The sequence below is a fragment of the Giraffa tippelskirchi genome, chromosome 4, assembly GCF_054371585.1.
Source record: "Giraffa tippelskirchi isolate mGirTip1 chromosome 4, T2T-mGirTip1v1.2.pri, whole genome shotgun sequence".
Classification (NCBI taxonomy): Eukaryota; Metazoa; Chordata; class Mammalia; order Artiodactyla; family Giraffidae; genus Giraffa; species Giraffa tippelskirchi.
The window spans coordinates 149,032,424-149,048,859 of NC_137278.1; the positions used below are offsets into that span (position 1 = coordinate 149,032,424).

Below are 16,436 nucleotides of genomic sequence, written 5' to 3' on the forward strand. Positions count from 1 at the left end.
CATTTTTGATTATTTCTATTAGAACCATAATCTCTTTTTTACATTAAGAATTAAATCCTACCTCACACCTGTCAGAATGGCTATCATCAAAAAGAACACAAATTAACACATGTTGGTGAGGATGTGGAGAAAGGAAACCCCTGTACACTGCTGGTGGAAATGTAAACCGATGCAGTCACTGTAGAAAACTAAAGCAGAACTAAAAGTAGAACTATCATATGACAGCAATCTACTCCTAGGTATATATCCAAAAAACCCCCCAAAACACTAACTTGAAAAGATATTTGCACCCTGATGCTCACAGCAGTATTATTTACAGTTGCCAAGATACAGAAGCAACCTAAGTGTTCATCGACAGATGAATGGATAAAGATGTGGTGTATACATACATAATGGACTACTGCTCAATCATAAAAAATAATGAAATTTTATCATTTGCGACAATGTGGATGGACCTGGAGGGTATTATGCTAACTGAAATAAGTCAGAAAAAGACAGATACAGTACAATATCACTTTTATGTGGAATCTACAAAATACAACAAATTAGTGAATATAATAAGAAAAGAAATAGAGTCACAGATAAAGAGAACAAACCAGTGCTTACCAGTGTGGAGGGAGAAGCCGAGAGGGGCAACACAGGGTAGGGGATTAAGAGCTACAAACTACTATGTATAAAATAAGCTAAAAGTATATACTGTACAACAAGGAATATAGCCACTATTTTATGACTATACATGGAGTATAACCTTTAAAATTGTGACTCACTATACTGTACATCTGTAACATGTAATATTGTACATTCTGTACATTAATTTAAAAAAACTCCCCCCCCAAAAAGAAAGAAGAGTTAAATCCACCAACTCTTTCACTTGTTACATATAATATTTTTAATCCCTGTCTTTTGGAAATATATCAAAACACTGAAAAAAAAGCTACTAAACTAGAGATGTAACTTATTTTAAAGCTAATTTTACTTACATAGTAACTGAAAATTTCGTTAGCAGACCAATGTCACTATGCATTTATTGACATAATGTGTTTTGAATGACGATGCATTCTTGAGAGTAGTCTATTGAATCAAGTGTGCTTGATTTACATGCTGCTGTAATGAGGAATAGAACAGTTAAGTCTTAACCAATTATTAGCGTGGATCAGAATTGATCTTACGAAGACAACTTACACAAGTTATACAAATACAGTCCCCACAGCAAGGGTTTGTTTATTGATGTTCTTTTCTAGAGGTGCTTGAATAAAAATTAAATTTGCAAATATATTAACTGACCATATAACTTAGGTAAAATTTTTACCTAGTATTCGGTGACATAAACTTTTAAACTACACAATTAAAGACATTCATATTAGATGGTCAAATGGAAAATTAGAAGAGATTAAACACCCCCTTGCCCCACACATTCTCTGACTAAACAGTTTTTGATGGTGATAACTGTCACAATCAAAGTAATGTCATTTACCCATGTATTTATTTCTATAATGTGCACATGTGACACTTAAAATTCCCCACCACAATAAAGTATCAATTTGAGATTTCAAATAACATCCTAAGCCATTTTCAGTTTTCCAATGTCCATGGTAGCCAAAATTTATTTACTCTTTAAAACATGGTCTCTTCATGATATACAGGTTGTACACAATCATACTTCAATCATCTAAGAAGTCAGAAGCCAAAACCAAAACCTAATCCTTCTGGGATAAACTAATTTCGTATTGAGCACAATTCTTTTTTCTAGAACCCTGGGTACATTTTTCTAAGAGAAGGCTCTCTCTGGATTTGTACAGCATATGTTTATGAAAGAACTTCTACTAAATTTGGAATCAATGGTTTAGAAGAGACACAGAATTGCCCCTCGTCCAATTTCTGAGGCTAATTGACCATTACCACCCACACTATTTTTCAAAAGATAACTTTTGTTTCTCAAACTGTTGTACACAGAAAAATACAAACTGTTACATTAAAATCAAGAAATTTATTGATATTTCTTCATGAAATAGTAAGCAGAATTAAAGAAGAAATGTACAGCCTAAAACAGTTGAAATGATCCCCCAATTTTTATGACAATTACACATTTATGGCCAAAATAAAAAATGAACAGTTTTTAATAATTCATCACTTTAAAAATTTTGCTCAGTAATTTACCTGAAATTAAACAGATAGGAGGATACTTGGATAATGCCACTTTATCCTTTCCAAAAAAACTGGGATCCTAGTACAACAGTGGTTCAGTTCGCTCTCCACTCACAGAAGCTATCTCACCATTCTGTCACTTACAAACATGTCAACAATCAGCCTTTACTGATTTGTAAGGATGCCAATTTTGGTTCCACTTAAAAATGTTTTCAGCAGGCAGTCGGAGATACATGACTTAGTTGGCCTTACTCAGAAAAGTTGACCATCAGTATCTCAGAGTATCGGTCATGGCTTTCTTCTAAGTGCTAACTGAGGTCAAATGTCCTCATATAATTATGAATGTTAAAAGGTAAAATTACATCTTAACAGCAGCCAAAAATTTATATATTTTTATGTATTTACAATATTATACATATTTACATGACCACAGCAAATAGTGAAATATAGAAACAAGAGACCACCTATACAGGCATTCATTTAATGCCTCGACATTATTTTCTTGTGCAAACTGAAACTTGCCTCGAACTTCTTATAAAGCTAAAGACAGTCAACATTGCGTAGGCCACCGTCCATGGTTAATGAGCCAAACCTAAAACACAAAAGAAAAAAAGGCAATCTCACAAGATTCATTTATTTGACCTCTAACATTTTTTTTTTGACCTCTAACATTTTAAAGAATATAAAATACTTCTTAGATGAACAAACTATTCTTTTTAGAGTTAACCAACTATAATTTGCTCTATTTTGAAAATAGAGCACAATAAACTTGCTCTAATTTGAAACACAGTGGTATTATTATAAATATTTGAAAAAATACAACTCAATGGCTTGGAGTCTTCTTAAGAGAAAATGAGGAGTGACATAATCCAGAAAGCATTAGGAAAAGTTGGGTAATTTCTTTGGGATGGGATTTGTAAACAAAGATGTGGAGCTGGGAGTCAGGGACAGTGAGGAATGGAATCCTGCTAGAACAGAATGTTATTCGGAGGAATAAAATTGGGTGATTAGGCTGGCATCAGACTATTATATTTGAATTCAGTACAAATTTATATTTGACTTTTTAGGTAGCAGGAATTTAGAAATTTTTGAGTCAAAGGAGTGGTATGATTAGATCAGTACTTGGGAAGATTAGTTTGGCTGTAAAACCCATGACAGATGAGAAAGGCTGGTTAAGCATAAAGGTGGGAGATTATGACCATGGCTCATGAGGGAGGGGGAAAGGAGATCTAAATGAGGTTGATGAGGGCAACAGGGGAACATTTTGAAGGAAGACTACCAAACATGATGAAAAGAAGTAAAAAAAGAGTTAGTGTCTAAAATAATTTATACTCATGAAGGAGAAGAAAGGGGAAGAAGATGAGGAAATTACAGGGGAAACTGAGTTGGGAAGGATGATAAGTGATTTTAGATACAAAAATCTGAAGTGACAGATATCTATGTGGAGACAGTGCACAAGACTTGGTTTCTATTACTTGTTCTGGCACAAATCCTTAAGTGGTCACTCAAACATTTAAGTTATGATTCTGCCATGTCTGGTTACCCATGAATTGTCAAGCCAGCAAATAAAACGACTTATTGGACATGCTTTGGGAAGTGGCGATTTTCTTTCACAAAACAGAAGTGATTCAATATATCAATAAAATTTTGTTAAAAAATTTTAATAATCTTTTCTACTTGCTAATCTTTAGCCTTTCAGGATAAATTTAGAATTTAGCTAAAGTTGTGAAGAAACTAGTTTGAATAAATTTATGAAGTTATAAAGAGATAATTACTATGTAGATGCTATAAACCAATAGGAAAAGACTTTAAAACCTAATAGGCAATTCACAGAAAAAAAATGAAGAAACATATAAAAAAATGTTTGACATTATTATTAACTGAAGAAATGCAAACTAAAATAAGATACCAGCTTCTACTAAACAAACTGTCACTTGAAAAAGTGGTAACATTCAGTGTTGACAATGGGATAACAAGCGAGTCTTTCAGAGAACAAACTAACAAAGCTTACTAAAATTTAAATGTGCATAACCTTAGACCCAACAATTCCGTATCTAGAAACATCAAGAAATCAACCCTTCAAAAATTCTTACACAAGCACACGAAGAGATATATGAACGTGTATGTTCACTGAAGCATGGTTTGTAATTGTGAAAAATTAGAAACAATTTAAATGCCTAATAAATAGGGATGCACTAAATAGATATGGTAGATGAATACACTAGAATACCAGGCAGCTGCTGAAAATGAGAAAACTAAAGCTATAGGTATGGATATGAAAAAGTGCTCTTGATATATAGCCTTAAGTGAAAAAAGACTAAACCAGTGTGAACAGAATGATTCCATTCTTATAAAATACACATGCACAACAAACTATTAATACTGATTACTTCTATGGGGGTGGAGAAGTATGAGAAAGTAGATGAAGACTTTTATTTCAATTTTTACAATTACATATGGCTAAAAGTTGATTTACCAATTCATTAAATTCATTAAGAAGGCTGATGATACACAGAAGTGTCTGATAACTTTCTGCATGTAGCTTGAATATCGTGTGATTTCCTGACATTTAATCTTTTCAAGCCTTAGGAAACTGTGTAGTCTTTTATTTGAGAGAACAGGGCTAGTAGGGGGAAGATGATGTGAGGAGATAGGAGGCTGGGTTCCAGCTCCAGTTCATCTTCTCAGGTATGAACGTCAGCATCTGTGGAACACTGACAGACTATCTGCTAGGCCCTAGAATGCAAGGCTGCGATGCACGCTTAGTGAGGCCATACAGCATGAAAGTGCCCTTCAAGTGTACAACACACTACATAAACATGATGTCCTTGCATTAACGTCTTGGTGGTGAGAGGACCTCTGGAGAAACACCTAAGGGCTGGAAAGAGAAGGTTTCTCCTTCATGAGCCAAATATGACTCACTTCTCTGAGAAACACAGACAAGGAATCTGAGGAAAACAGCCAATAAAGTGGCTTTATTGGCTCTGTATGTTTTCCAACTTTTTCTCCTTGATTGATTAGGATTCTGGAGATAATCAGACACTCAGCTCCTCAAAGAATTCAATGAACAGATGATGCTCACGTGCAAGGAGGTGTGCAGAGGGTTCTGTGAGTTACACTATCATAGTGCTGCCATCTCCTAAGCAACTCTGATTTCAGAATTGAAAATGATGATTCTAAGGAGAAAATGTTTGGAAAAATAATATGCAAAAGATTTTCGTTTTCACAGACTGATTCAAAGAATTCTATTAGGTTGCTGCAAAACTGCAGTTTTACACTGTTGAAATTTGCCATTTGATACTGGAATACATTCTTAAATAAATGTGGTTATGTTGTCAGACATCATATTAATGTGCATTTTTCACTTTACGTGTTTTTGCTAATGACTTATTACTTGCTGTTTATTTTATATTTATTTTAGACTATGGAAATGGCATTAGACAAAAAGCAAATTTGAGTGATCTTCTTATTTCAGTTCAAAACGGGTCATAAAACAGAGCAGACAACTTGCAACATAAACAACACATTTGGCCAAGGAACTGCTAATGAACATACAGTGCAGTGGTGGTTCAAGAAGTTTTGAAAGGAGATCAGAGCCTTGAAAATGAGAAGCGTGGTGGTTGGCCATTGGAAGTTGACAATGACCAATTGAGAGGATCATCAAAGCTGATCCTCTTACAAATACATAAGAAGCTGCCAAAGAACTCAACAGCAACCATTTTATGGTCATTCGGCATCTGAAGCAAATTGGAAAGGCGAAAAAGCTCGATAAGTCAGTACCTCATATGCATGCATACTCAGTCACTTCAGTTGTGTCTGACTCTTTGAGACTCCATGGACCAGAGCCCACCAGGTTTCTCTGTCCATGGGATTCTCCAGGCAAGAATACTTGAGTGGGTTGCCATGCCCTCTTCTAGGGGATCTTCCTAACCCAGAGGGATTGAACACATCTCTTAAGTCTCCTGCACTGGCAGTCAGGTGACTCATGAGCTGACCACAAATCAAAAAAAACTGTCGTTTTGAAGTGTCATCTTCTCTTAATCCACGCAACAACAACAAACCACTTCTCGATCGGTTGCGATGTGTGACGAAAAATGGATTTTATATAAACAACCAGTGATGACCAGGTCTGTGTTTGGACCAAAGCACTTACCAAAGCCAAACTTACACCCAAAAAAGGTTATGGTCACTGTCTGGTGGTCTGCTGCCCAACTGATCCACTACAGCTTTCTGAGTCCTGGCGAAGCCATTACATCTGAGAGAAGTATGCTCAGCAAACCAATGAGATGCACAGAAAACTGCAACACCTACAGCCAGCACTGGTTAACAGAAAGGGCCCAATTCTTCTCCACGACAATGCCCAACAGCATGTCACACAACCAACATTTAAAAGACTTAAAAGCTGAACAAATTGGGCTATGAATATGGGCTCATCCGCCATATTCACCCGACCTCTTGCCAACCAACTACCACTTCTTCAAGCATCTAGACAACTTTTTGCAGGGAAAATGCTTCCAGTAGGAAGCATAAAATTCTTTCCAAGAGTTCATGAAATCCTGAAGCATGGATTATTCCTATAAGGAATAAACAAACTTATCTCTCATTGGCAAATATTTGTTGATTTTAATGGTGCCTATTTTAACTAATAAAGATGTGTTTGAGCCTAGTTATAATGATTTAACAGTCATGATCCAAAACTGCAATTACATTTGCACCAACCTAATAGTAACCAGTGCTTCTACAAAATGAAATCAATCACAATTGACTTTTCTTTATCCAAACAACCCCAAACATTTAAAGGAATCAGGAAATTCACAGAACCTAAGGGTTCTGACTTAATACTCCTTTCTCACTGCTTAACCTATTGATACAGGAAGACAGACAGATACAAGTATAGATATATATGTATGCACTCAATTGCATAATCACCAGGCAGAATGATTTTTTAATTACTCACCTTTCTAAAATATGATTATTTTCAGCAAGTTCTTTAACTACCCCTTCCATTTCTTCCTTTAATTTCTTCATACTGTATTTAAAATAAAGATAAAAGTATCTCTGCTTAAAAAAAGTAAGCAAATGTTCTACAATTATATTTACAGTAAGTTTAGTTCTCTAGATTGATCTAAGCCATTAAATAACATTAGCAAATGTATTCCTCACAAATATACAACATTTCAGAATAAAAGAGCAAGTAAAACAAAATAAAAACAAATAGACACATTACAGTTACCAAATAATAAATTTCTTACCCAAGAGTCATTTCTACTAATGTGTTAGAACATGGATAAATTGGGGTCATGGTATGTTTGATTCCACTGGAGGCTGCAAACATTTTCTGTGGCAAAGTTTCTTGTAACTAAAACATCAAAAACAAACAAAAAAACCACATCACAGAACAGAATACTTACTACAGATCTTGGAACAAATGTTACAGGTTTTAATAAGCCTGTTATAGCTTTATGCTGTAATTTCAAAACCATCAATAATACAATACTTAAACCAAACTCTTTTTAAAACAATTTTTTAGATGATAAAAAATGATCTATTAGATGTCATATAATAAAAAAAATCTAAGTTCTTGAAACTTGGCTCAAAATATGTATCACACGGATGTCCCTGGTGTCCACTGGTTAAGAGTCCGCTATGCAGTGCAGGGGACATGGGTTTGCTTTCTGGTTGGGGAACTAATAATCCCACCTGCTGTGGAGCAACCACAGCTACTGAGCCCACTCGCTCTAGAGTCTGCACCACAACTAGAGAGCCCAAGTGCCAGAGCTAGAGAGTCTGTTCACCACAATGGAAGATACCCTGTGCGACAACTGAGACCAGATGCAGGCACATAAATAAATGTGCGTGTCAGTTGCTCAGTCATGTTCAACTCTCTGCCACCCCATGGACTGTAGACTGCCAGGATCCTCTGTCCATGGGATTCTCCAGGCAAGAATACTAGAGTGGGTTGCCATGCCCTTCTCCAGGGGATCTTCCTGGCCGAGGGCTAGAACCCGGGTCTCCTACGCTGCAGGCAGACTCTTTACTGTCTGAGCCACCAGGGAAGACTAAATAAATAAATAAATATCTTTAAAAATGATTTAAATGGTAAATGTTACACTATGTATATTAAAAAAATACATATCACAAATGAGCAAGTGGAGCTGAATACAGGCATATTATACCCTATTTCTCTCTTTTCAATCATTATCAGATATAAACTGAGAAGAATTTTAATTTTTCCTAATAGGATAAAGGCTTTTTTTCTAGATAATTTTTAAGCTATACCTCATTAGTATAGTCTTGATACTTTGATACTTCTTCTTCAATATCAAAACACTGATTAGTTAGGGATAATAACTGTTTCCTAAGGTGAAGCATCTTTCTGAAAACCAAAAAGAATCGATTAATAAGCACTCTAAGGAAATATTACTCTTATTTAAAATGTGTAATATAGATTAGACTGTATATTGTGCAGCCAACCACTAATCACCCCCCAAAAAGTTTACTCACCTCATCCATTCTTCTGACTTATCCAAGAAAGCCTCATACTTTTTAACACATTCATCTGTAAAGTGGGTCATAGCTTTTGTTGCATGAAAATACAGTTTTTGCCTGTAATTTAGAAATGATCAGAAGCTTAAAGCAATGTCACTGTCTCTATTTCCAATATTAAAGAGTCTTAAAATATATGAAATTTATTTCCCATAATGACTGTTGTGGGTTTAGAATATTTACAGTAGAAAGCGCCTAAGGTTTCTAAGACAGACATTACAGCAGCAAGAGAAGAAAAAGGAGGTTCATAGTGAAGAATGGTCAAAATCTACTGAATGAGGTTAAGGTTAAAGAGGTGGTTAAGCGTGCCCTCGCCTATGTTCTCGATTATCTGTGCTTCTGTAATCAGAGCACAGGAGGCAGAAGACTGTCCCCCTTATTCTCTTATCTCTGTAACCTCTGAACCAGGGAGCCAGGTGAGTAGGCCTCAAATATGTGCACATTCAGTAATAGTTCCATATAAAGCCAATATTAAGATGTATTTTTTATTGTGATTAATCACAACTTTAAGAAGAATCTCATTAACAATATAACCAAAAATAATCACTAAACATAATCTGAGAGGAAGGAGACGGTGAAGTGAATAGAGAGAGTAGCATGGAAGCATATAAACTAACACATAAAACAGATGGCCAATGGAAATTTGCTATGACTCAGGGAACTCAAACTGCAGCTCTGTCACAACCTAGAGGGGTGGGAAAAGGTGGGAGGGAGGTTTAAGAGGGAGGAGACATATGTACACCTATGGCTAATTCATGCTGATGTATGGCAGAAATCAAACCAATACTGTAAAGCAATCATGAATTAAAAACAAATATAATTAAAAACCATAATCTGGACACTTACTTATCAAATTTGTGGATTTGTTCTTCATTATAAGCTAGTCCTAAAAATAAAAATATATATTACTTTTATAAATGTAGAATCATAAAATCACATGCAATTGTTTTCTGAGATTATTACTTCAAAAAGCCTAAGAGTTTAAAGCAGATGTTGCAAATTTGTGACCCATAGGTAGATATTGCCCATAAATTCTTTTATTTGGTCTATATAGTGCTAACATTAAAAAAAAATTGTCAACATTTAAAAATGAGGATATTTCTAGTAAAGTCTATTTCTAGCTTCTCTTGAGATCTAGGAAGACTGGAAAAACAATTAGGTGAATCTGAGTACTGGCTCTCCCCTTCTAATGGGGGCAGGGTCGGGGAGGGGCCCCTCTCTAGTTTCCCTCAGTCTCCACTGGCGAATCTCATTCCTTTCTTTTACGTGCATGGCCCCTAGAGGTTTTAGAGACCATGATCCCTGATTTAAAATACTCAAAAGGCTGAATTTTTAATACATTCAACCTCTTTCCTGACAGAAATCAAATCTCTGAAATAAATCACTTATGTAGACATCTTTATTAAATATAGCAAATAATTCAACTGAATTACAACTAGTAGGACTGACTCATTAGATTAACAAATGGGAAATTTTACTTACTACGTTCTGCTTTGTCTTTTTTGAACTGATAGTAAATCTCTGTGATGCAATTTAACAGGACCTGTAGCTTTTCTACACTGTTTTAGGAAGAAAAATCCAAATAAATTAATTGAGTCAATGTGAAAAAGGACATTTAATAATAAGAGCAGAAACTACCAATGCACTTATAACCTACTGTCTGTCTTTGGGATGAGTGCCTTCTTGATGGGCCCATGTATCGGCCAGTAATCCACCTGGAGACAATTTGCTTTCAATATCCTGGAGACTGGTTTCTATTGTTCCCTGAGAACTGGAAAGCTAAACAAAACCAAAGTGTTTAGATCCAGATTACCAAAAATCAGATATGAAAATCACAATGCCAATGGAGCTGAACGTCTTAATAGTATTTCTTTTGTAGATTACTTCAAAGTCAGAATAATTATTTTTACCTTTAAATTCAAGGACAGTTTCTTAGGTTGTATTCAATATGATAATGACAATTATCATATGACAATATGATAATAAAACATGAGTATGAATACATTTTATAAACACTGCTTACATCAAATATTCTTTTTTAAAAAACACACAAAATACTTGTAATCATTCAATTAAGCTTTTGTTTCTTTAGTTACAAAGTATGGTTAGTACTCTATCTCATGAAAATCAAACAGGAGAACTATTAGCATAACCCCAAGTATAAATGTAGGTATGCAATACTGTGCTCTCTTTGTTTAGAGATAAAAAAAGGGAAGGCCTCATAAAAACAAAAAATGCAAAGAAACCTCATCTAAGACCCTGTTTATTTTAAGCTTAATAAATTTATCACTTATCTACCAAAGATCTGAGCATCTGTATAACTTACAAAGAAAAGATGGTTAGACTTAAAGGATAAATATATTTGAATATTTTAAATGTCTTGATACATGTTATTGTTTTTCAAATAAAGTTTTAAGTGATGGTTTAGGCAGCTACTAGCAACAAACAAATGTGCCCTTTTCACTCTACTCTTGTTAGCATTGGTATTACACAGTTTTTATATTTACTTATTTGCCTGCTTGCTTACTGTGCTGTGTGCTTTGTGGGATCTTAGTTACTGCACCAGGGACTGAACCCGTAATTCTCGGCAGTGAAAGCATGGAGTCCTAACCACCGAACTGCCAGAGAATTCCCAGTATATCATTTTAGAGGGCACAATTCAGCCCATAACATCACTCACAGCAAGGAGGAGATAAAGCCTTAAGCCAGCTCAGAACAGGGAGTTAGAACTGAGTATTTCACCAACACCCATAACTCGAGGAGTGCAGGTATCTTAGTCATCATGGCTATTCTGCTGCCTGGGGCCTGGCCCAGAGTTATGTGTGTGCTCATTTATTTAAATGGGCAGAGAAATAAATGGACACGGAGTGAAAAGAGACAGGAAAAGACTGAGGTAAGGTTGGAAAGAAGGGATAATTTTTAAAGTCTTGTTAATTTGAAAGACAAAATGGTATCTTACTGTTATCCTAATAGGCAATTTTCTATTACTATTGGGGTTGAACTTTTTTCCCCAAGACTTTCACTTAGATCTACTCATTTTTAAATCATTTCTAAATGTTCTATGTCTATTTACTACAGATCTAATGTTTTCCTTATGCATTTCTTAGGGAAAAAATTCCCTGGTGACTCAGACGGTAAAGAGTCTGCCTGCAATACGGGAGACCCAGGTTCAATCCCTGGGTCAGGAAGATCCCCTGGAGAAGGAAATGGCAACCCACTCCAGTATTCTTGCCTGGAGAATTCCATGGATGGAGGAACCTGGTAGCTATAGTCCATAGGTTCACAAAGAGTCAGACACCACTGAGTAACTTCACTTTATGCATTTGTATGAGCTGTGTTTATTAAAAACAAACAAAAACCCCCCCCTTTATCTCATTTTGTCAATCCATTTCTTTTTTTAACATTTTTTTTTTTTTCATTTAACATATATATATAGGGATCTTGAGAATTCCTTGGCAGTCCAGTAATTAGGACTCCATGCTTTCACTGCCAATGGCCAGGGTTCAATCCCTGGTCAGGGAACTACGATCCCACAAGCAGGTGGAACAGACCAAAGAAAAAAAAAGATTTTAAATTCTTATATAGCCAAACACATATCTTGCTTTTCATGCTTTATATCTTATATCTTTCTTAACACTAATGTTAACAATGTTACCTTATAGTTCTAAAATATGGAAAATAGTTTATGGACAAAGTTATTTTTTTACAGCACAGAAGTGTGTGAAAGAGCAAGCAACCTGAAGGACCAACATTGCGGGGGGGGGGGTAATAAATAAAACTAATAATAAATCAACTGGCTGCAATATTATTAAATGTCTATTTAAAAAGTAGTGGGACTTCCAGGTCATCCAGTGGTTAAGACTTTGTGCTTCCAATGCAGTTGGTGTGGATCTGATCTCTGGTTGGGGAACTAAGATCCCACATGCCAAAGTACAGTCAAAAACAATAAAAAGTAGTATTACCAACAAAACAAAACTGGAAAATGCCTTTACTATAATGGCATACAAAAAATAAAAAAAAAAATTGCATGTTCATAGGAAAAAATCATTTAATAATATATATAAAAAGACAACCAAAACAGTGGTTGACAAAATTTTAGCAGCATTGGAATCATTTGGAGGTTGCAACACTGATTGCTGGGCCCTACCCTCAGTTTCTGATTCAACAGGTGGGGCCCCCAAATGTGCATTTCTAACAAGTTCTCATGTGAGGTGAGGCTGCTGTTTCAAGAATTTCTCTGAGAATCACTGCTGCAGGACACTGAACAGAACTTTTAATAATCATTTTTGATTGGTATGGATATACATAACCTTTTCTAACTTTTATATCTTACTTTTATGGTGGGAAAAAATTTTGAGGTCTCCATTAGAAAAGGGGCCACAACAACTCAACATGTATGAGGAAAAACAATGAAATCTGGTGAAAAATAAATGGCCTGAAGTTAAAGCCCTGACTTTGTAAGACTCCGTGAATATAAGCTATTTAACTATCCATGCTCTGATTCTCCTAGGAAATCTAAATCCTCACAAAAATGTCATAAAAAAGAAACATTTTGGACTCCATGAAAGAAAACATACAATTTCAATTCAAAGTGCTGAAATGACACTGGCACTTGAAAGTGCCATGAGGTCTATGAGCTGGTAAGTCAAGTTCTAAGATGAGCTGGTAAGTCAAGTTCTAAAACAAAAGCAGAAAAAAAAAATTGAAAACATTTACAACGATATGACTGCCTATATTTTAATATGGACAAATACTCGGGAAAACTATTTCCTGTTTCGCTGACTTTTCATGTCTATTCTATAGAAACATTTTTCAAACTTTTTTGATCATGACCTATAGAAAGAAATTCACTTTGTTTTAACCCAGTATCATTAAAGTGTAAACAGTAAAACTGAACAGAAGTTTCATGGACTAGTAATATTCTTATATGTGATGCATTCTGACATTTTCTATTCTATTTCATTTTTAAAACACTGCTGGATGCAACGCATTAAACTTTACAACTACTAGTTGTTCATGGCTCATATTTTGAAAACCACTGCTTCAGATCTAAAACTGAGGAAAAGAAACAACTAAAAATCAGCCTAAGCTTGGAAAGAGAAAAGGAGTATAATAGCAAGTTCTAAAACTTTTAACATCCATTTCATGAAAGAATACTTAAAATACTAAAAGCTTGCAGGAGTATATATAGCATTTTTATTTATCTCATTTAATTGGTACAATCACCTGTGAGGTAAGCAGGGTAAGTAAGAAACTACCCATTTTAAAGAAGAAAAAGAGAAAATGCAAAGAATTGAAGGCCTTGCTTAAGTAGCCAGGCAGGAATTGTTGGGTAAACAGGGACATATCTGGGATTAGGAATCAGCTCTCAAGACATAATTTCATGCTCTTCGACCACACATTTTAATAAGAGATCCAGAGGTTACCTGAAACGCTATTACATTTTTCAGCAGAGATTTTGTCCTAATTTCTTTTTTAGTTATAGAAACAAATCACTGCCTTGAGAAACTCCAACCTTTCTTTCCTTACTTTCTATTTTCGAAAAGATTGGGTATATTCTTAACTTGCATCTATTTCTAAACAAGTTTATACATTCTGCAAGTCAAATTACATTTATGAACTTGCTTTAATTTCCACAGAAGCAACACAAGAGCACTGTGAATTCTAAAGACAGAGAGGAAGAGAAGAGAAGAGAGAGAGAAATGGGCTTAAAGCAAAGACATGACATTTGGAAATGTCATGAAGAACTTCATGGCAGTAAAGGGTATTTAAATAATTATAAATAGTTTTCTACGGTGGGAAAAGGCTACTATTTCTCCTAAAATCTTTAGGTACATCATCTCTCTAGGAAAGTTCATTTCTAATCTTGTCACCAAAGGAATAGATTATGAACCTACAATTGTCATAATTTTGTAAACACTTACTCTCAACAGCTTGGTGTGTATGTCTGAAATTTCACCTAACTCTGCTGCTTCTAGGTTGATCTTCATCAACTTTTCATATCTGTACAAAAACAAGTACAGAAAAATTAAATAAGCATAGATTTTAAAAGATGTTTCATAAATTATATTTGACTTATTATCATAACCATTTAAGAACAGAATATTGAATGCAAAGCCTACAATCAACAATTCTAAGAAAACGTGATGTTTCTATAAAAATGAAATTTTATATATATTTATATTTATAAATGTGCGGATTAAGAGATAAACTATAAGAGACAACTTTACTTTAGTCTTATGCCAGGATAATGGTCAAAATACTAGATTTCTGATTTAATGGAGGTCAACAGTATACACAGGTTCAGTTATTATATTTCCTATGCAGTACAAGTAGTATAGCCTAGGAACAGGGCAGTTTAAAATATCACTGTTTCAAAAGGCATTCTCAGGGATAAGTAAGAGTAAACTAAGTAATAGGAAGAGTAAACTAAATAATAATAAGTAAGAGTCAATTAAATACTAATATAAGGAAGAATAAACTTATTAATATAGCGCTGAAGAATATGCTTTTGAACTGTGGTGTTGGAGAATACTCTTGAGAGTTCCTTGGACTGCAAGAGGATCAAACTGGTCAATCCTAAAGGACATCAGTCCTGAATATTCATTGGAGGGACTGATGCTGAAGCTGAAGCTCCAATACTCTGGCCACCTGATGCAAAGAACTGACTCATTGGTAAAGACCCTGATAATGGGAAAGACTGAAGGGAGGAGGAGAAGGGGATGACAGAGGATGAGATGGTTGGATGGCATCACTGCCTCAATGGACATGAGTTTGAGCAAGCTCTGGGAGTTGGTGATGGACAAGGAGGCCTGGTGTGCTGCAGTCCATGGGGTTGCAAAGAGTTGGACACGACTGAGTGACTGAACTGAAGAATAAACTGGAAGTAATCCCAAAATTCTAAAAATACTTTCAAAATACAGTTTTAGAATAACTTTTCCTACTTCCTTTGATTACAGGTTTTATATTTCCTATGCAGAGTTGTCTACTTAGCAAGGTAAAAAATTGAAATGTTTCTATTTCAGATTCCTTTTCCTTTTCAAAGGGAAGGAGAATATGCTACCAAAGAGATGGTATTCATTTCTTACTGAGACAACTGGATATTTCTGCCCTTGTGAGGAAGTGACTTAATCTAAGGCTATCCCTTAACAGAAAAACTTGCATGGGATGCTGTATCATGTTAACAATAACTAAACAAATTAAACAGAAATGGAATAATAGTTAACATTTTACCCATTATCAGTAAGACAGCAATCTACTCACACTTTCACAGTTTTTTCAATGTTTCTGATGCAGAAATCCAATGTGATCACAACTTCTGTCTTTTTGTGAACAGTTTCATTATAATCATCTTTAACTAATTCTCTAAAAAATAATAATATTCTCATTAGTTTATCTAAGGAATTATTTATTTGCTGTTGTCTTTCACTAATTACACTGCTGTACTACCTTCTGTTCAGACAAACTTATTAATAGTCTTGATACATTATGAAAGCCAATTACCTTTTTATTACTGAAAGCATCTCTGTAACACTTATTCAGGGCACAAACCATTACCAGGTCAATAGTTTGGAAATCTAAGGCATTAAAATTACATTAAGGAATAAAAATTAACCTTCAACCACACAAATAAGCTGAAGAGCATTACATTTTATACCACCAGAATTAATTTTTACTGTTCATAGTAGACTACTGTCTGATTTATACTTTAAATCAATTAATATGATCTCTAAAGAAACACATAA

The 16,436-nt window shown here is 34.9% G+C and overlaps 1 protein-coding gene across 8 annotated transcripts in view; it reads right to left on the reverse strand.

Annotated features, from left to right (window-relative positions):
* Nucleotides 1-499: 499 nt before the first annotated feature.
* Nucleotides 500-16,436, reverse strand: part of TBK1 (TANK binding kinase 1) — a 47,175-nt gene continuing 31,238 nt past the window's right edge. For 5 of the 8 annotated variants that reach the window (XM_081588872.1, XM_081588867.1, XM_081588871.1 and 2 more), the window contains 10 exons: nt 15,955-16,056; nt 14,616-14,694; nt 10,349-10,470; nt 10,174-10,250; nt 9,538-9,577; nt 8,650-8,751; nt 8,425-8,521; nt 7,398-7,504; nt 7,103-7,174; nt 1,968-2,737 (listed from right to left, as the gene is read on the reverse strand). In XM_081588872.1, coding sequence (XP_081444998.1) covers nt 2,686-2,737; nt 7,103-7,174; nt 7,398-7,504; nt 8,425-8,521; nt 8,650-8,751; nt 9,538-9,577; nt 10,174-10,250; nt 10,349-10,470; nt 14,616-14,694; nt 15,955-16,056 — 850 coding nt within the window. In that variant the 3' untranslated portion in view covers nt 1,968-2,685. Of the gene's footprint in view, nt 1,105-1,967; nt 2,738-7,102; nt 7,175-7,397; nt 7,505-8,424; nt 8,522-8,649; nt 8,752-9,537; nt 9,578-10,173; nt 10,251-10,348; nt 10,471-14,615; nt 14,695-15,954; nt 16,057-16,436 lie in introns of those variants that run through there. The other 3 variants (XM_081588873.1, XM_081588869.1, XM_081588868.1) reach the window with 2 other exon arrangements.